The 22,046-nt window shown below is 41.7% G+C and overlaps 2 protein-coding genes across 6 annotated transcripts in view; one reads left to right on the top strand and one right to left on the bottom strand.

Moving 5' to 3' along the window:
- The window catches only part of LOC141780465 (thyroid hormone receptor alpha), a 126,999-nt gene that overhangs the window by 11,948 nt on the left and 93,005 nt on the right, over window positions 1-22,046 (bottom strand). For 2 of the 5 annotated variants that reach the window (XM_074655712.1, XM_074655708.1), the window contains exons 6-11: window positions 12,491-12,552; window positions 9,909-10,030; window positions 4,863-5,010; window positions 3,599-3,804; window positions 1,719-1,865; window positions 157-415 (exon numbers count right to left, since the gene is read on the bottom strand). In XM_074655712.1, the coding sequence (XP_074511813.1) occupies window positions 157-415; window positions 1,719-1,865; window positions 3,599-3,804; window positions 4,863-5,010; window positions 9,909-10,030; window positions 12,491-12,552 (944 nt within the window). Of the gene's footprint in view, window positions 1-156; window positions 416-1,718; window positions 1,866-3,598; window positions 3,805-4,862; window positions 5,011-9,908; window positions 10,031-12,490; window positions 12,553-17,527; window positions 17,917-22,046 lie in introns of those variants that run through there. The other 3 variants (XM_074655710.1, XM_074655711.1, XM_074655709.1) reach the window with 3 other exon arrangements.
- Window positions 1-22,046, top strand: part of LOC141780466 (dual specificity protein phosphatase 3-like) — a 61,736-nt gene that overhangs the window by 24,735 nt on the left and 14,955 nt on the right. The gene's annotated exons all lie outside the window — the stretch shown is intronic.

Below are 22,046 nucleotides of genomic sequence, written 5' to 3'. Positions count from 1 at the left end.
AGTGAGGTGAGAATAAGAAAAACAAAATACAAAAACAAAAACAACACCAGAAGTAACAGGAATGTGAATAAGAAAACTAAGTTAATCTAAATATTGACATCTTTACATATCAAAAGTCTATACATGCAGCATATGATAACATGACTTATTCCTCACCTGAGCTCATGAGCAACACTGCCTGCATCAAAGCCACCTCCGAGTCATCAAGGTTGAACTGAGCCAGGCTCTTGCCCAGATCGAAGATGGCGTCCGACACCACGCCCAACCCACCGTTCTTCAGCTGCTCGCGCTTCACCGCCATCTCGCCGTTTAGCGTCAGCGTCTCGCTCTCTGGATCGTAGCGTACGGCGGCGCGCAGCGACATGATCTCCATGCAGCAGCCTTTCAACAAGATGATCTGGTCTTCACAAGGCAGCTGGGAAACACCACAACATATGAGGTCATCAGAAAATAATGGATCAACAGGAAATGACACGGACAGAATTTCAATCTAAAAGGACGCCACTATTTGAAAACTGTTCTCATTTACTTTTACATAAATGCAGAACACATTATGGCTTATGCTAGAACTTAGATTCAACATAACCTCTGAAGGATACTTGATAGACATCACCTGATATTGAAGGAATGTACTTAGGTTACTACGGACTGTTGTGCTAACTGCTGAAATATGCAAATGTACCATTAATTAGCCCTCAGCAAAAGGCAAAGCTGAAGAAAAATCTACCTTTGAAACGAACAGTAAGATGTAGTATGTGGCATTAATTATCTCGGGGAGCTTCCTTGCACAGAAAAAAAAGGCTATCTTCTATTCATAACAAATCCCCTGACACACTTTATGTAAGCGGGAAGCCCCTACAATATACATGATGGCTGCGCTCAGTAAGGTGGAACCACAGCTGCACACACACATCGTTTCTGTAGAGAGCAGTGATATCAGTGAACGGTGAGTCATCACATCATCCAGGGAGGGAAAAAGAAAGGGAGGTGGGAGGATGGGGGGAACGGGTTCATTATTATTTGGTGTAATAAGAGCTGACAAGCAGCATGACAAAGGCTGCAGGAAGAGGAAGTACACTTAACGAGCTCGTTAGTTGGTTAACAGCGTTCATGAGATGAGCCCGGAGTTAACGAGAAACAAATAAACAGAAGCCGTGTCCCACATCACCGCCAGCTTTCCCCACTTAGTGCACTACTGTCTGTCTTTTATTTGAGAGTCCAAATGTTTTATAATAAAGTGCCTTAAAAATGACATCGATTGAGCCTCAGAGTGTTCCTACTTTATTCTACTTTATGTTATTGCTTAACAGGGCTTTGGCTTTTACACTTAACCAACACATTCTCACTCTCAACTTGTCAAAAACCGCCGCTTGGTCAGTGCCCCTCAGCGGCACTCACGTGACTAGCAACTCATGTGACTGACGATACTAACGACTCACGTGACTAGTGACTCACGGGACTGAGGATACCAACGACTCATGTGACTAAGGACTCACGTGACTAAGGACTCACGTGACTGACCATACTAGCGACTTACGTGACTCACGGAACTGACAATACTAACGACCGCTGAGGTTGCCAAAAACGTAAGCACTAATGATACAGTGAGGCACTCTGAAAGCATCCACAAGTTTTTTTTAAACTACCGTGTACTGAGGATGTTGATAGACTGGAACCAACAAATATGTACACACACACACACCACCCACTGAACCTACCTCTGCAAACATGGGCAATTTCTTGGCAAAGTCGACGACGCGCGTGATGGCGGGGGTCATGATCTTGGTGAACTCGCTGAAGGCTTCCAGGTCCACCTTGTCTCCGTCGGAGGTGGGCACGATCGGACCCTGGCCGATATCGTCCGGCTAGAAACAAGACATCACACACAAAATGTCAGAAGGAAATTAATAATACATTGGTGCAAGTTTGCTGAATGAGGACCGCTTTGAGACTGGTTTGAGACGTCGACCATTCAGCATCATCAGTCACCAATCAGTCATGTTTTTAATTGAATGTCTTTAAATGTGCATTTGTTTTCTGTTTATATTACACGTGTTATGTCCTGTGATGTAACCCTCCAGAGTTTGATTTCAGCAGATCATAGCCAATCCAAAGTGTGTGCATTTCTTATGTGCGTGTAATACAAACTGAATTTCCCCAAGAGGAATGAATAAAGTACTTCTCTTTCTCTGAAGCCGTGAAGTAGCTGTAACAACAGACAGCTCCAGTGCTCTGATTGGCCTCGCCTGCTGTGTGACTTGCTCCCAAAAATGGAATCAGCTCTTTTCTCTCGGGCGTCCATCTCTTCTCTGTTCGCCTTGGACTATTCGTCACCCCCCACCCCCGAGCAATTTTTTTCAGCAGACCTTTCAAAAACTGTACTCGACTGTTAACTTGTCTTTGCCTGCATGAAATGGTTGCCTGGTAACTGTCACTTGACCTTTGTCTCAAGGTAACCATCTGCGTTGTACAGCAGACACATGCATCTGCACATGGTACCGATTCACATGGGACGACACAGAGGGAGTCGCTGATGAAAAGGAGTGCTGTCAAAAAAAGGCTCCTTTTGAAAATGAAAAGAAAGTCACCTTCTTTCATGTGCTAGCTTGATTTTTGAAATGGAAACAACTTTCAACATGCTGCGGGCAGAACATTTTGGAGTAATGAGCGAACATAAAAGAAGGAATGAACTACTGTGTGGATACTGCAAGTAATTAAGAGAAATCAGAATGACAGATTCGAGCAGTGTGATGAAGGCTTGCATGCTGTAATCCTGAAGAGTCGCCTGATTTAGATGCCTATTCATGAAAATATGACAGAATGAATTACTTTTCTTGGGGACGTTTTTCGTTATGCTTTTCGTGGATTAGGAAAACAGACAGGAGTACCAGCACGGGAGCAAAGCGATGTAGTGCTGTGGACGGGGGCAGCAGCAAGACGTATTTTAGACACCTAAAAAAAAATCAATATCAGTTTAAGTGTGCGCTGCTTTACCTTGCTGTGAGACAGCCCTTTCAGACGGGGACCTGAAGCCATTATCTATGCTCTCTTCAAATCCAGCAGACTCCTTTGACAAAAACAGTAATTTTACCTTGAAGAACACGGAGGTTGCTGGTCTACCGCTGCCTCGATCGGTTAGTTTGTTTGTGTGACATTGGTGTTGTAGAGGGTTGTTCGGCTTCACCAAAGTCACACAATAACACAAACAAACTAACTGATTGAGGCAGCGGTAGACCAGCAACCCCTGTGTTCTGCGAGGTAAAATATTTTTTTTCGTCAGTAGAGTCAAAGTTAAGGGATGAAAATATTCTAAATACAGCGTACACTGATGCTGATATTGATTTTTTTAGGTGGCTAAAACACGTTTTGCTGCAGGCCCCACAGCAGTACACTGCTTTGCTCCCGTGCTGTTACACCGGCCTGTTTCTCTAAACTAAGGGTGCGCCAACCACCATTTACTGTAGGTAATACACTGACTATGAATAAGTACCTCATACAACCCCACTTCTAAAAAATCGGAACTATCCCTTTAAGAGAATTTCATGATGGACAGTGATAGTATGAGAGATGTCTGGTCTGATCAAAACTAGAAGCTTACAAGGAACTTGCGCTTCTGTTTCCAGCTGGAGCCCTGGGCGTTGGTGTTCCGGTGGGCCTCGGTTACCAGTCTGATAAGATCCCACTCTGCGGTGTTTGGCTCCGGCCTCGTCTGTAACGTCTTCACCATCTCCTCCCTCTTCCTCTTCTGTCGGTTCTCCTCGATCAGACGCCGCTTGGCCACGCGCTTCGAATCGTCCAACACCACTGATATGGGAAGAGGACAATAAGGCGAGTTAATGCAGCGAGGCTAAATGACACGGCTAACATTCATTTATGCACTGTGAGTGGATGACTCATTCAGTGAGTGCTTTTAATCACAGAGCTTTGCTATCTGAGCACTTGAATGCTATCGCTCTGCTTGGTGCATATTCAACATCACTAAAAAATGAACCACCTGAACCCCACATTTCCTGCAGGGACACAGACTACATGTGTGCCTGTCAGGTCGAATTTGGTCCTGATATGACAACAGAAGAACATTTTTAATATAAAAAAAAAAATGTTACTAGATATTAGACAGTCTCAGAACTGAAGCTGGATGACCTTCAAAACTGTCAGTGAAATACTGACGGGAAGTCAGAATGAAATGTCAGATGTAACCCTAAATGCTAAAGGGATGTATAAGGACTTTTTACTTTGTAGAGAGCTATTATTATATAAATTGTCACTCAAATGCTTTTACAGGCTCCAAAAGAGATGGAAACGAGTGTGTGTGTGTGTGTGTGTGTGCATGTTGTGCTGTGAATCAAACTCAAGTAACATCATTTAAGTGCAGTGTGTTGGAAATGAAGTCCAGATTCATTCATCAAAATTTCACGAGGAATGGAACATCCATTTCCTTTATCCACAGGAGCAGCTGTGCTGCTAAATTAGTATCATCCGCAACATGAAATTAGATTACGTGTGTATACTCTGTTATTATATTATATTATATTTGTCATCTAAAATCATCTACACGGACTGAGAGTTTTTGGAGAGGACTAGAGGTTAAAAAGACCGATACTTTGTTTGTATGCTTCTACAGTAGCACAGAATGGACAAACTAAACACTGGCTCTAGATAGGGACATTCACGCTTTCACATCTTTGCATCAGCCACCGTAGTTCTCCTACAGTCTTGGCACAAGGGAGAAGTCTCAGTTGGTTGCAATCTGCAACCTCACCACTAGATGCCGCCAGATCCTACACCCTGCACCTTTAACCTCATGGATCTCTTTGTAAAAACTAGGAGTAATGAGAATACAAGGGCTTATAATAACTCACAGTCCATGGCCATGCCCACAGCGATGCACTTCTTAAAGCGGCACAGCTGACACTGGTTGCGGGTGATCTTGTCGATGATGCAGCAGCTTTCATATTTACAGGAGTAAGCTGGATGGAGGTTCTTCTGGATGGTCCTGCGGAAGAAACCCTAAAGAGAGCAAAGGAAATGGGGAAAGAAGAAAAGACAAAGGGAGAGACTGTAAAATAAAGGAAGGAAGAACAGAGCAAAATAAAACCTCCACAGAGATAGAAAGAGCATTCTGAGATTGAGGGAATTATGCAACTCCATAACCTCAAAATTAAATCCATCAATTGAATGTTCTTGTTTTTTGATTAGCATAAAACAAGTGCATTCAATGGCTCATATCACATGGCAGGCTGGTGATTGCATGGCAGGAACCCGCTTGCCAAGAACGGTTAAGTAATGAAGTGATGCCGTGACTGAGCGTCTCTTAGCAACGGCTTTTGTACAAGACAGTTGGGGAGCAGTTTGATTAGAATCACACTCTGGAAGTGTTTCACAAAGACATGCATTTAAGCAGAGAAGAATCGGGGAGGGAGGTAAGAAAAGTGGCTCTGCTATTTCGAGATCCTTCTGAACACATATCAAAATCAACTGCATAGCAAGAAAGAAAACCTTGTATCTATATCTATACCATGTCATGCCATGTACCAGCCTGCCTCAAGACATCCACCATCATCCCCGTCCCAAAAAAAACAAGGACCATGGGACTTAACGACTACAGTCCCGTCGTCCTGACCTCTGTGGTTATGAAGCCTTTTGAGCGCCTTGTCCTGTCTCAACAGGATCCTGTTTGTGGACTTCAGTTCTGCTTTCAATACCATCATCCCATTTCTGCTACAGGACAAGCTCTACCAGCTGTATGTGCGTTGATCCACCTGCAGGTGGATCACAGACTTACTGTCTGATAGAAAGCAGTATGTGAAGCTGGCGAAACATGTCTCAGACTCCCTGACCATCAGCACCGGTTCCCCCCCTAAGGCTGCGTTCTTTCCCCTCTATTCTTCTCCCTGTACACCAACATCTGCACCTCCAGTTATCAGTCCATCAAGCTCCTGAAGTACGTGGATGACACCACCCTCATTGGACTCATCTCTGGTGGGAATGAGTGCGCCTACTGGTAGGAGATCGACCATGTGGTGACCTGGTGCGGTCAACGGTCTAGTGTTAGTGCTAAGCGTTCAGTGCTCTGAAGACAGTGGAGATGGTTGTGGATTTTAGGGAGAACGCAGCCCCACCCGCCGCAATCACACAGTGCGACTCCCCAGTTGACACTGTGGAGTCCTACCGCTTCCTTGGTACCATCATCACCCAGAACCTCAAGTGGGAGCTGAACATCAGCTCCCTCATCAAAAAAGCGCAACAGAGGATGTACTTCCTGCGGCAGCTGAAGAAAGTTCAACCTGCCAAAGACAATGATGGTGCACTTCTACACTTCCGTCATTGAGTCAATCCTCACCTAATCTATCACCATCTGGTATGCGGCTGCCAATGCCAAAGACAAGGGCAGACTGCAGCGTATCATTTGCTCCGCTGGGAAGGTGATTGGCTGCCATCTGCTATCTCTCCAGGACCTGTACGCCTCCAGTAACCTGAGGCGGGCAGGAAAGATTCGGGCCGACCCCTCCCACCCTGGGCACAAACTCTTTGAATAACTCCCCTCTGGCAGGAGGCTACGGTCCATCAGGACCAAAACCTCACGGCAGCGAAACGTTTTGTTCCCATCTGCAACTGGCCTCATCAACAAGGCCCGGGACCCCCACTGACATGGCCTCACATTCCCCCCATAAACACTATAAATTACATTGACGTCTTCATCCACGTCTATATGCGTTAACGCACACATTTGAGATTATATCTCTGTACATCGCATATTCTTTTTATACTTCGTACTATGGACCTTTTCACATTCCTTGGACAATTGTGCACATTTCTGCACAAAACTTTTTCTTCTAAAAACTTCATTTAAATTCAGATATATTGTACATATTTTTTTATAGTAACTTTCTTCTATTTTATATTTATGTTTCTTGATTTTTGCAATGCTTGCTTTTATTTTTACTTTCTCTTACAGTGTTTATGTTATGCACCAATTCACCAAAGCAAATTCCTTGTATGTGAAAACCTACAGTACTTGGCAATAAACCGGATTCTGAATGCAATAAGACTCTCGTGGGTTTGTGTATCCCCCGAAGTTAATTTCTGCTTTTCATCACCACAGCAGGATTTCAGTGTGCCTCATTTCCTGCGTGAGTATGGCAGAAGACATTTTTAGAGACCGTGGACAGGCTGCTCTGCGGGACGCCAATAATTGGATAATAAACCTCTGCTCAGCGGATACCAACAACTGCCATCAAGAGGCCTCCTGTCAAGCCATTACTGCACAGTGTAATAAGTATGAATTATTTAAACAAAAAAAAAAAGAAAAGGAAAATAATGTTCCATTTTGCTTTAGGCCTCGTTTCATGCATGCTCTACTAAACAACACAGACAACACATCTTACAGTCAAATCATTTCAAAAGCTTAGTATCAAACCTGAATTCTGTATTCTTTATTTGGTATTCTAGTTTTTAGGACACTTTGTTGTGAAACAAACAAATTCAATATTAATATTTGTTTAAATTGTTTGCTAAAACCTACAGTGCTCAGCTGTTTCAGTAAATTACTGTGCCTTTTTTTAAATTTAAACTTTATTCAATTTAAATTTTATATATTTCTGACCCACTTTTAAAGACTCACATTGGAACCAGTGGGCTTGGGGCTGAGTGCCACAGACAGGGTAGGGATGTCAGAGAGTCAGAAAGAGAGACGGACTAAGACATGTCGAAAGTATGATCCAAACCAAAAAATTCCATTCTAGTGAATACAAAAGGCTGTTGTAGGAGCCAGTAATTGGTTAATTCAAACAGGAAAATTAAGTTAGACACAAAAATACGTGACAAGTAGCAAACGTCCAGACAGGAAGCCCGCTTTCTATTTTAATGCAAGAGTCAGCTGACTGTTACAATCTAATTGTGCCATGGCCTCTGTTAGCCATTAATCTTGTTGCTGCAGAATTTAACATGGTTCCTTTTTGAGCTTCAGGGGGTTAACAACTCATGAAAATCTAAATTTTACTGATGAACTTTTCACATTTCTCTTCAGCTTTGACTACATTGTGCAAAAAACAATACACTTGGAGCTTGAACACCGAAGAGAATCACATATTGTTGTGTGTCAGAGGCACATCTGAAAGGCGGAATGAACTAATGTGTTGAAATTGCAGCACATTTTGTTCCGTGAGACGGATGACTAAACAAAGTTTCAGACAATTCTGCCAGTGTCGATTAGTCTCAAGGCTCAAAGGGTGATACTGTGAAGGGAAATAAAGACGCCGCATTGTTCTTGTAATGAAGTGTAGAGCTAATTAGTCCTAGTATTGATAAGGAAAAAAGTGAAATCAGACCTGACATACTTAAAGGTACAATGAATGTTTTTTTTGGCATGGTGTCCGCTATTTCCGTGAAAAAAACAGTGCACCATAGTTGCATGGCAATATGGACCACTATTCTGTCTTTCAGAGGTCGTAGCAGGCTCAGTCTTAAAGCTTACTGATATCATATGAAACTAGAAAATCTGAGGAATCCATCGGTAAGAACGCTAAATAATGCTCAAAATTTACAAAGGGGTCCCTTGACCTCTGACCGCCAAGATATGTGAATGAAGATGAACAGAATGAAAACTATATCTTATTAGATAAAACAGATGTTGACAAACCGCATAATTTGCAGTTGAAAAAAGGGTAATATATTGCAATATTAAGCATATCGCAAAATGTTTAAAATCGCAATAAGATCGTGTCGTGACTTAAGTATTGTGATAATATCATATTGTGGGGCTTCTGTTGATTCCCATACCATTCCTGGGTTGCGTGCTTACCTGGTCGCTACGTTTTTACAGAGGTTGACGCCCAGAAACGTCCCGAACACAGCAATATAAGAAAATGCAGGCAGAGGGCAGGGCCTCTGCAGATACAGACACCGCCACACACTTCCAGTGGGTCAGAAGTGATGATTGAGAGGGATTATATTTTTCAGTCTATACATTGTTTTTTTAGGAAAATCCAACTCATTGTGCTTTTAAACAATGCAGAGCTTTATTGTTTGTATTTTAAAACAGTATGTTTTTCTTTTAATGTTGCAAGAGAACAGGGTTTTATGAGGACTAACCGATGTGTCTGGTGAACATAACGCTATCTCGGATAAAGAATTTGGCTGGGGTTTCTGGAGTGTAAACTTCACCATATTTATTGAAAAGCAGGACAGAGCTACTAACGTTATGCTTCATTTTGGCAGCATCCAGGACTGACTCCTGCTCTGTGGATACTCTAGTCATGAATGTTGCGTTTAAAAAAAAAAAAAAGTATAACTTGGGCTGAACAATTTTGAAAAAATATCTAATTGCGATTATTTTTGACTGATACTGGAATTGTGATATGATTTTGTGATATTAGAGAGAATGATCATTTTTACATAATTATTCTCATTTTCATTGAAAAACATATTAAAACGATTATAGTGTGATTTTTGCAGGGATCTGTACCAAACAAAGATGTTGTCTTAAGTCTGTAGAATATGATGTTTAGACCAGGACATCTCTGCAGCACCACAATATTTAATTGAAAATGGCATTTTGACACATTTCACCTTTAACAAATGCGATTTTAACAAATACTGTGATTTGAAAATTGCAGTTCGCCATATTGCGATCTTGGTAAATTTTTGATTAATTGTGCAGCCCTACCTATAACCCCTTAAAATAATGTAGTATAAAATGCCTCTGGTAGACAGTTAGCCAGGCATGCTAACATTTGCTAGAGCAGATAAACTTAATCCAGTGTAATCCATTTCTTACACTTTTGCTCTTGTATTTTTGGTTTCGGAAAGGCTAAAAAAAGGCCATGCCTAAAGACTGCTAAGCTATGACTGGACAATCAGTGACACAATCTGTGTCAAAGGTCATTTAGTAAGATGTTGCACTGTACCTTGCAACCCTCGCAGGTGATGCAGCGGTAGTGGTAGCCGGTCGCCTTGTCCCCGCACACAACGCACGGCTCATCCTTCTCCAGGTAGCTGGGGATGTACCCTGGAACAGAGACACTAAGAGCTATAGGAGAGGAGGAGGAGGTTGAAGAGGAAGACAGGATGGAATGAGAGAAGGGTGAACAATGAGTGTGAGCGGAGGAGGCCGGTTGGACGGACGGTGAGGATGATGATGATGAGGTAAGGGGGGGAAGGGTTTGAGCGATGAGGGAGGGGCAACGGAAAGGAAGAGAAGAAGAGCAAGGAGGAGGAGATGAGGGGAAGGAAGAGTGGAGGAGAGGGAGGAGGGGGCTGAGTGTTATCACAGGGGCCTCAACGAAGCTCCTGTGCAGAGGGCCCCAAGAGACTGTGATCCAGATCCTGAACATATCTGAGACTGGCAGGCTTTTCCACACACACAGACATGATATCAAGCCAGCTTATGAGGTTTACAGTCACATTCCCAGAATTCATAAAATATGCTTTTCATCTTGACTTTTCTTCTTTTCTCTTGAGAGGTGAAATCTTTGCCTGCTTCGCCCCTTGATCCTTTTAACTCACAATATGTATGGAACTCTACTCTCTAGGCTGTCATCTTATTGCACAAGGACTGACAGTCATCTGGGCATGCTCAGATGGGACTTTCTTCTCAAATGAACTGCCTACCTTAGAGTTTTTTGAAGAGCACAGACTTATGCATTCATTGAAATGCCTAAGCACCCCCCTTCACCTGGTAGCGGCTAGAAGGGAGCCCGCAAACTGGGGAAACTTTTTGAAAGATTGTTAAGGTTAGGCACTGACCTTGAATAGTTAAGGTTAGGATAGGTCGTCGGGCAGGGAGGCTCGCGATAGTTTTTGCAAGTTTTTGCAGATCTCAGATCAAATTTTGCAGTTTGCGGACTCCCCTTCTAGACAAGACCCCTTCACCTCTACACCCACTTTGACAGACGAATGACCCAGCCACCTAATCACAGTCATTTACAGTGTCACAAACACACGCATGAAAACCAAAGTGCTAAGAGCACTCCAGAGAAGGGAATTTATCGAGTGTCTCTTCTCGTACTATACCGAAGCCACAGTGAAAGTAGACCCATAGTGCAGAGTTAGACATCTAAAAGAACTCCTGTCTGCCCTCATTTTTACTTAAAAAGCTGCAACTGTATTTATCAAGGTGTTAAAATTTGAATTTTGGACCTCAGTGAAAGATACAAGAAAAATCTTTCACTTTTACTCCTAAATGCAAATGTAATAATTACAGATATTTAATTTATTTATTTATTTTAAATACTAAGAGTGACTTGTTAGTATATTTCTTCAGACGAATGGGTGCAAATGACTGCTGTTGCAATCTTAGCAATCTGTCTTTTTGTCTGCACTTATCACTATTATATGGAAGACATAAAATGCTTTATTGAAACAGAAATTTGAAATACAATACTTTGTCATATTTATTTCCTTTTTAAATTTGCATAGATTGTGTCATAATTAAATTTAAAATCAAATAATTATACTTTTAAAGTTTTTTTTATATAATTTTATATATATTTTTCATGTAACATGAATTTTCCATGCCACATTAAAAAAAACAATTAATTAATTCAAGGAAATACTCATAAAGGTGTATTGTATTTATTTCAAAGAAATAAAATGTACTTAAAAAAACGGTATAATAAGAATACGTCTAAAAAAATAAATACAAGAATTAAAATACTTTTAACTTTTAAAGAATGAACAATGGGGCAGATGTACATAGGATAAATCTTTGTGTCATGTATGCTCACATGTGTGATGGGCATTTGTCTTCTGCAAGTACTTTATACATTTCTGATGATGAACGATTGACAGATGACAGATGAATAGACCGGTGACAGATAATGAGTCTACTGTACACTACCCTCCAAAAAATGGCTGCGCGTCCCAGAATGCTCCGGGATTACCTTTCCCTATTCTGTTTCTATGGGTGACACTCAAAAAATGCTGATTCATCAGCTATATGTCACATAATAATGTTTAGTACGTAAAAACATCTGTATTTAATAGTGTTCAAAAATACTGATAGGTCCTTTAACGAGAGGAATTTTACATCTTTAATTAAGCATGCAGGATTTGTTACAATTGTTGGTCATGTATGGGTAAATATGAGTGCTAAATGATGTTTAAAACTGTAAATCACATTCATTTTGGTCCCAGTTCTGTACTTGGTCCTGTACCTTAAGAGGCCTGTCTACAGCTCTACTCCAACAAATCTCTTAAGCTCATGTTTTGGTCACCTGGGTGAGCTAATTTGTGCTCAACAAAGCCTCTGAAGGAAAATAATATAAATATAAAATGATGGGGAGGAGATTATCATAGTAATGACACCTAGGACCCCATTGAGAGCCCAGGGGAGCCCTCTGCGTAGTGATGGGCTACACCGAACACTGGCCAAATCTTCCAGCACATCAAAAGACCGAGCGTCTTAAAAGAGACCTTGAATTGTGTTCACTTGCTTGTTTGGAGGTGACAAAAACACAAAGAGGAGAAGGCGGAGATGATAAATCCTTACCAGACACGCTCTTCACCGAACACTGGCTGTTCTTACTCTTTCTCTTCGGCACATCTGGCCACCTGGGAGGGAGGGGGGGTAGTGGAAGAAGATGGGGGTGAGGGAGAAAGAAAAGAGCGAACAATGTTACAACGGGAAAACATTGTATCTGTTAATCCACCGCCGAACCCCACCCAAAAAATGTAATTAAACACTGAAAGTTCTCACAGCCAAAGGTGTTTATTTGCAACACATAGTGTATATAATTTGCAATGATGCAAAACAGACAAGAAGCAGCAAATCCTCACAAGTTAGAAGCAGGAAACGTTAACTTTAACAATCAATCATTTAAGTCATTCAATTGTATAATTAATACAATCATAAGTTCCTCTATCAAACATGTACATTTCACTACTGTCTCCGTGTTTTCATGTCAGGAAAAAGATAGCACAGAGAAAAAAAAGTTTTCAATTATCTCGTTAAAGCAACTAAACTGAACTGAAACTTAAAGCTGCATCAATTGATTGTTTGGCCACTTGGGGGCAGCACAACAAGCTGTAAACACAACACTGACGAACGAAAACAATGAGCTAAAAGAAGCTAAAACGCTACACAGAGCTACGTAGAGCTGCAGAGTTGGGTGATAATTCTCTGTGGATTCGTCACTAGAATATTACAACCATTCTTTGTACAAAAATGCTGATTAATGCAGCTTTAAGCTAACCAATTCTTGTCTCATTCTGCAACCAATGCAATATGCTACTGACCAGTGGCTGATTTAAAGCGGCAGTAGGCAGAATGTTTTTGGCATCATTTTGCAAAAAAATCCATAGTAACCTTTCAGCATATTGTAATTCAAGTGTTCTGAGAGAAAACTACACTTCTGCTCCTCCTCATGGCTCTGTTTTCAGGCTTTAGAAAATCTAGCCCGTGACGGGAGACTTTGACCAATCACAGGTCATTTCATTGTTCATTCAACGGAGCCAGCTGTCAATCACTCGCGAACTCCGATCAAGCGGTCAAACTAGGCAGCGCTGATCAAATATGAATCAATATTCTGTAACTGTAATGCTTATTTCTCGCCCTTAAATGTTTTCAGAAACATCTTGTAGTGTGCTGTTTAGCTGTAAAATGAGAAAGTTTGCTCCTGCTGGTGGGCGGTGCTTGGCATTTCCTCAACTAGTTTCAACAACAACAACTGCTGAGTCACAAACTGTCTCATTTACAGCTAAACAGTACACTACAAGATGTTTCTGAAAACATTTGAGGAGACATAATATTGATTCATATTTGATCAGCGCTGCCTTGTTTGACCGTTTGATTTGGATTTTGCGAGTGATTGACAGCTGCTCAGAGACGGCAAGGCTCCAGCTCGGCTCTGATTGGTTGTTTTCCTCCGGTCTGTGAAATCTTGCAGATTACCTGTCTCATGCACTACTGACAGGATATAGCGACCGTTTTATAAAAATAACTTTTTTTAAATCATATTTGCTCCAACCTGCCTACCGCTGCTTTAAGTTTAGTAGTCGCCTGCTGTATGTGACTAACCGCTTATAGACAATCTTGGTCCATAGTTTAACAGCAGCCTTTTCTACACTAACAACCAACAAAAAGGATGGAATGGTCTTGTGTCAGATGTTTTGTGAACTAGCTGGTGGCATGCTTAGCTAAAGTCCGCTTGGCTGAACATTAGTCGCCCCTAAACAGCTGGACCAGCGAGATGTCTGAGTCAGTATTCTCTTTCCATATGATCTCTTCTTTCTCTGCTGCCGTCTTCGCTTTTGCTTTTTACTTGTGCCTGAAAACTATATATTGTTTTCACTTTCAATCACATATCCAATTTTAAAAATATGAATATACAGAGGTTATTTAAAACCTAGCACATCTTGTGCTCTCACTGTCTGTTTTGAATACTCAGAAACAAATGAATGAATGAATCATACCCATACCAGGACATGTTCGCACATACTCCGCATATATGGAGACACACACACACCAGGATATAGATAATTCCTTCACTCATCTCTTCCCCACGTCCTATCTCTTTCTATAATTCCCTATCCTTCCTCTTTTCTCACTCTCACAGGATGGAGTCTGCATTTGCTCCTGGCAGCAGATTTGGATTACCGTCCTCTCTCCCTCCCTTTTATCTGTCTATCCCCATGTCTGGCTGTTTGCTCCACACCCCCATCCTTTCCCATTTCCCTTCTCTCCTCCATAAAATCTCTTTCTCTGTCCCTCCCACTTTGGCTACTCCCCATTTCTTACTATACGCTCCTTCAACTTTCCTTATTTCCTCCCAAACATTTCTGTTTTCCCCTCTCCTCTCCTCCCTAAACTTCCATCAGCAGTATTCTCTCTGTTCTCGCTCTCCTTCCTCCCTCCATTCCTCTCTGGCTGTCAAATCCACTTTCCTCTTCACATCCAAAAATTAAAAAAAAGAACCTCTGACGTCTCTGTTTCTGTTCTTGGTGCTCTTCACGGTCGAGCAAACTTATTAATTCTATTGCTGTGCACATGGCCAGGCAGTAACATGGTGGGAAACTGTCTGCTCTGGTCTCTGATTACTGCTGTGAGGTGAGCTACTGTAACAGAAACCCCACATTATCATTTCTGCCGCTATTAATTCAATCAATTTAATTTTATGACGCTTGTGACAGTGTTTCCACAACATGAGGTAATTAATCAAATTCATTGGATGGTGGTGGTGGGGTGTAAACACTGGAAGTCTAGTGTCCATTTATGCAGACACACCAATTGAAATGATTCTTTGGCTGTGCACCACGAGTCAAAACAGACATATTGTGTGCACGAAAAACACTATAATACTAGGATCTACAGTGGGAACACATCTTTAAAAACTGCGAGACAATGTGCTCTGTGCAATTTAAAACGGCATTAATTCATTCGTACCACTAGGGGGCAGCAGAACCGGCTGAAAACACAACATCTGACATATTATCAATTTAGCACTTTTTTTTATGGTGAACGTGCTAGCAAACAGTTGCTTATTTACACCCGAAGAAGAATCAGAAACATTGGCATGACATAGAGTGCTCCAGGGATGACGTATTTTTGTAGGCCAACCAGGAAGTTAGCATCGCCCTGGTTCCTTTGACAAAAAGCCAATGGGATTTTTCCATTGGGTTTTGGATTATTGCAGAAAATAAGCTCTGTGGCAAACACACGTTTATGATATTTACCTGTTTTATTTAGCAAGATAATCTTAAATAAACACCACTTTTATGATTTTTGAAGCATGAATGCAATCGCCAGAAGTAAAAAGCTAACGTTAGGCCATAAACGAACTACACCACGGTCGCGTGAGTGCGAGTATAAACACAACAAGGCTGTAAAGGTGGACGAGTCTCATTTAGCCACTTGTTAGCAACCGCCTTTCTTAAGACACATAAAATGAAGGAGTGGACTATTAATGGATGTATTTTATGTCATAGAACGAAAGATTAAAATCTCTTAAGCTTGTGTTAACCACAGACATTATTTCAGGCATCTAACTAAAAACCCATTAAAAAAACCTGACTTCAAGACGAGGGAACCGGGAGTACTAATATCTAACTAATTTCTGTGTTTTGGACTTATTTCTTTGGCAGTCTATTGAAATGTAGTTTATGTCCATCTGACACATCCAGTCCAGTATTTACTCTTACTTTTTTGCTCCATTTTGGTCTCCACCAACTCTACAAGGAAATATCTGACTCTTTAGCTGCTAAATGCTCCACTATGCTCAACTGCTAGTTGCTAACTTTGTCAGTCTGCTGCTTTGCTGTGGGAAGGTAGTGTAGATATTTAGATATGTAGATACGTAGATACTGGCATCATATGAAACTATAAAAACCTAAGGAAGGAGGCTAGATAACGCTCCAAAGTCACGCTGAATTTTGGCGAGGAAAAACTGCCATGGCGATTTTCAAAGGGGTCCCTTGATGTCTGACCTCGAGATATGTGAATGAAAATGGGTTCTATGGGTACCCACGAGTCTCCCCTTTACAGACATGCCCACTTTATGATAATCACATGCAGTTTGGGGCAAGTCATAGTCAAGTCAGCACACTGACACACTGACAGCTGTTGTTGCCTGTCGGGCTTGAGTTTACCATGTTATGATGTAAGCATTTTTTTAATGCTAAATGCAGTACCTGTGAGGGTTTCTGGACAATATTTGTCATTGTTTTGTGTATTAAAATGATTTCCAATAATAAACATGTACATACATTTGCATAAAGCAATATATTTGCCCACTCCTATGTTGATAAAATACTTGGCAAATCTCCCTTTAAGGTACATTTTGAAGATAGAAAATGTGCGATTAATTTGTAATCAATCTCGACTAACTATGGACAATCATGCGATTAATTGCGATTAAATAATTGAATCGATTGACAGCCGTACTATAATTACATTAAAACCAGACAAATAGAGGCCTTAAATACCCCACCACCCTGGGAACACATGGTAGCACCAGTCTATTGCTCCATCCTGGGGGCATCACATCAGCTGAAAGATCGTCAGCTGGATGATACTGTGGTGTGGTGGCTTCGACAAAAGCTTCACTGTTAAGTTATTGTGGTTTAGAGAATCACTAATATGCATTAACAACTGGTATCACCTCCCATACAAGGCACATTTACACCAGCTGGTTGTCAGGCTACAGACCCTCCTACTCTACTGGTGAGGCACCACATTATCAGAAACCTCACCAAATGAACATAGTGTACTTTTAGGTTAGTTTCAGTACTAATGACAAAAAAATAATAAAAATAGCAACAAAATGAGTTCATGAAAAGTACTACAATAATCATGCTCTATTTAAGGATTCCAGAAATGTTATTTGATTATGTGACAATCGTTTAGAAATCCAATTTGTGTGCTACTGTTATGAACTAACATTTGTCAGCAAGGACAATAATACAGTGACACAGAGGCCAGCCTTTTCTTAACTCAACACACACAGACACGTTACTTACTTTATCTGTTGTAAACATGCTGGAGCGGCAGCACACACACCCACTTTCAGCACAGAAATACATTCACACCAACCTGTTGATGCAGTACGGCTGTAAGATATGCATGCTGCTCAATTGGCAAGAAATATCAGAAGAAGAGAATCCAGCAGCTCAATTTCAACTGTTTCAGCCTCCCAGTAGTTGAGTCGGCACACGTGTGCAGACTGTTTTGTGTTCCACCAGTTCTTCAAAAGCAGAAGTCTGAGTGGCTAACGGCAGCTTTTCGTTGATCTATAAACCTCTAAGAGGAGGTCCTTAAATCCCCGGCCACCGCCGCGCTCAACCAACCTCCCGGTGACCCGGGCGCTCAAGTCCATCCCAGTGAAGTACAGTAGAGTTGAGCAGAGCCTCGAGCTGTTGCTATCAGCTGAGGTCTCTGAGGCAACAGTGGCTCTCTGCCTCAGACTGGCTGCTGGGAAGGAACGGCTACTCTGTTTATTTCCCCCCCCCTCCGTCCCTCTTTCTCTCCCTCCCTTCTAGTTGCTCTCATCCAGCTCACCCCGTCTCCCTCCCTCTCCGTCTGTCTGTCTGGGCATTCATGTGTAGTTCCTCCCCTCGGTGACACGCTCGCTGTCATCACAATACACCTTTTCGTGCAACCTTGTACTACCCCTCTCGCTCTCCATCACTTCCTGGCCTCACTCTTTCTGTATTGATTTGTATCCTTCTTCTCCTAAATTTGTCTTTCTCTATTCTTCTATCTCTCCGTCTCCGTCACATGGCATATTGTTTTGACAATCTTACTCCGTTCTATTCTTGTTCTTTTAATTTCGTCCCCAGGAGAAAAAAAAAAGAAAGTTGCATACAAACTCACTTAAGCTTTAATGCTAACTAGATTACGTAACAGCAGGCTGATGCGGTCTCCTCCTCTCACCCCCCGCCCCCAGTACAGCTGAGTGAAGTCTTATGAGGACACAGAGATGCTTGATATCTCATCAATTGAATTAGAGTGTCCTATGATCTCAGTTCCCTCCAAGTGTAGCTAATCATAAGCAGTTATTGTGAAGGCCACAGTTACACGCTGGATTCAAAACTAACGTGAAGTGTTACATGAGTGTCGTTCAGTGAACACTAGCAGGGTTCATCTCAGGCATACAAGCTACACAGCATCCTCAAATACTGTCAATTCTAGCAACGAAAGGCTGGTGGCTAATAAAGGCTGGGTAAAAACATCAAAGGGGGTTGGACTTATTTGTACTATAACTGCTCATATGATAATTTAAAAGAATGTACATTTCCACAACACAATTCCTATCAATACAACAACATCATCATGAGTGGAGTCATACTCGCCACTTTGCTGCCCTGACTTTTCTGTCAGGGCAGCAAAGTGTTGCAAACTCTTTTCCAATGAAAGCAGCTAGCAGCGATAGCTCCAAAAGTCCCTAAATCTAGCTAGAAAGTCGCAACACTGACAGCCCATCCCTTTAGGCTTCCCTCCAAAGCCACTCCACCAAAATTATCATTATACAATAAACCGGCACATACGGGTACTTCACAAAAAGTCAAGGCCGCGCCCCCTTTTGGTGGGAAAGAAAATTGAAGATCCCGTAAACTTCACTGCAGTTTGACGTATGTTTGGATTGTAATTTTGACAAGTTTGTACGCATTCATCTCTTCTTATACAAACATTTGTTTTATACACATTTTGCGATCTTGCCTGAACCTGAGCGTTCAAGATACCTTAATAAATGAAGGTTGATCGCTGTCATGTCTCTTTAGTCTTCCCCTGTCCAACACAGTGGCCAGATAATGCTTAATCAGACTTCTATATATATTTGATTGAATCACGTTAGGAAAAGTGTTGTCTGTACATAAACAAACCTGTTAATAGCCAACTGTTTGATCTATAGGTATGACTGTATTACTGCAGAGGTTTGGAAACATGTTACAACTTCTTCTCTTTACTCCGTTACCGTCTATGAGGGACACTAGATTGTTTTACCCCAAAAGGGGGCGTGGTCACAAGAGCCTGCCTCTGGACAGGCTTTTTGCAGAACTGCGAGAGCCACAGATACCGTTTTTTTTCTTTAATTTTTTTGTCAGAGCATTTGATTTATTGATTGCTGCTGGGATGTAATGAGAATTTAAACAAATATAACAAAAAATGTTTTTTGATGAACATTACCAACCCTAGCTTTAAACCCAGTCGCCTCTACTTTGCTGTTTTCACGATCGATGTTAAACCGGGAGGGGATTATGCCAACCAAACAGGAAGTGTATAGTTTTATTGACAGTAACTTAACAACTATCAAAAAGAATGACAAAGAAGAGGCAATTAATATGCGAAAGGAACAACATTGATGTTAGAAAGAGAGACCGAGAAAGGGTGATTATTGTTGGTGATCTATAGTTACAGTTGTGCAAATGTACATTAACCTACATTTTTGAAGACATGATACTTATATATTAAACATTTATATTTAGCTTAGCTCCAACTGAAAGTGTCACATTGTATTTAAATGGTGAATATTTCATTTTGGATTTATCTTCTCTCCCTTCGTCATCTCCTTTCATACCGCTCCTTTATTTCCTCTCCTCCCCTCACTTCCGCTACCATCTCCTCCATTGTCACTGACAATATCACTCTTTTGTCAGGCCTCATCAAAGCGCTAACAGTTTTAGCAACATCTCAAGGTAAATTCCCCAGTGTCAGCTATCTGTCAGATGCCTCGCTGACTGAACAGGAGGAAACAGCATTGAAAATGTTTGTTTTAAAGGAAGCTGCTGCTTTTACATTTAGATAACTGGGGTTTAGGAGATGCTCTTTTCCATCAAGAGTGAAAATCGTGATGCCGCCGTTACACGGTAACAGTTGGTCGCAGGAGAGTGATGCCATGCGCTATAGTAAAATCCATATTTCCGGACCAATTCCCACATTTGGGCGTGCAATGGGGAGTTTCAGCAGCATGCTCAGCTTGCACTCCTGGCTGTCATCTGCCTGTTGATGCTCACGGTGTGGAATTTATTAATCATTTTAAATATCCTCTGGGGATGAAGGGAACTTTTTGGCACAAATGGTCTCCACTAATAGGTCGCAGTGTGTCAAAATAGGTAATATTCAGTCTTCTTTCCCCCCATTACAAAGGGAGTTCCCCAGGGTTCTATCCTTGGACCACTATATTACAAAAATTAAGCCTGTCAATCTAATCAAATATTTAATCTCTATTAATCGCAAATTAATCACACACTTTTTGTCTGTTCAAAATGTACCTTAAAGGGAGATTTGTCAAGTATTTAATATTCTTATCAACACGGGAGTGGGCAAATCTGCTTGCTTTGTGCAAATGTATGTATATATTTATTATTGGATCAATCAATTAACAACACAAAACAATGACAAATATTGTTCAGGCAACAACAGCTGTCAGTGTGTCAGTGTTGACTTGACTATGACTTGCCCCAAACTGCATGTGATTATCATAAAGTTGGCATGTCTGTAAGGGGGAGACTCGTGGGTCCGCTACAACCTCCGAAAGATCGAATTGCATCAATGTGTGAAAGAAATTAGTAGCGTTAAAACGAATTTGCGTTAACGCGTTATTATCGTGTCAACTTTGACAGCCCTAGTCACTTTACTTGTCAAAGTAAAGTGACTTGGGTCACTTCTCTGAAGTCAAATGTAATAGTAATGCCATGTACTTAAATCCTGACGGTCACATCTCTCCTGTACATTCACCAACAGGGTCCAATCAGAAAGAGAACCAGCCAGAAGAAGGTGCTTGTGGTTTTAGGCAGTGGTACTGTCCTAGAAAGTAGTGATGCAGCCACTGAGGAGGACGTTCTCCGTGCCCCAGCTGTAGAACTTCCTGAGTCTCTGTTGGCCTGAGCCAAACTTCCTAAGCTGCTTTAGACAAGCTGTGTCATCTTACCCACAGTTCCTGGGTGTAGATCCCATGACAGGTTTTCTATATTGTGCAGACTGAGGAACTTAAAAGCGCTGACTTTGTCTTTCTGCCTCTGTTAATTGAGGAATGCTCGCCTGTAATCCCCCACCACCTGCTTGGTCTTACTGATGTAAAGGGAGAGGTTACGAGGCTGGCACCGCTGCGACGGATCTCTTTACGTCTGTCCTCACGGCCCGACACGCCGCCGCTGGAGATCAAGCCAGCAACTGTTGCAGCTTCACGGTGGCGCTGCTGCAGGCGTGCGTGGCCTTGCTCGCCGTTATGGGTCCAAACAGAGGACAGAGAGTACAAGACGGAACAAAACAACTGATAGTAGTTGCTTTTTTTTTCTCTCAAGTTGTTTTGGTGTAAAAAGTACATCATGTCCCATGTGATGAACTGTCACGCTAAAATGAAATTACATCCTGGCATTTAATTCAATTGAGGAGAAATCCTGCCTGCAGCTGTGTGACACATGATCAGCTGTGCAATATCTGATAAATTGCCTCACGTGACTTGAGTCAGTGTCGGTAGGGTCTGAAGACGACAAGTTTGAAAATGAACACAAGTATGGGGGATCTTAGCAGACCTCTGTAGCCCGCTCCTCATCTCTGTTTGAGGATACATTAGCCGCTACTAGCATAACACACTCAAATATCCAACCAA

Source organism: Sebastes fasciatus, chromosome 13 (assembly GCF_043250625.1).
Source record: "Sebastes fasciatus isolate fSebFas1 chromosome 13, fSebFas1.pri, whole genome shotgun sequence".
NCBI lineage: Eukaryota > Metazoa > Chordata > Actinopteri > Perciformes > Sebastidae > Sebastes > Sebastes fasciatus.
This window is presented reverse-complemented; position numbering and strand designations above follow the sequence as displayed.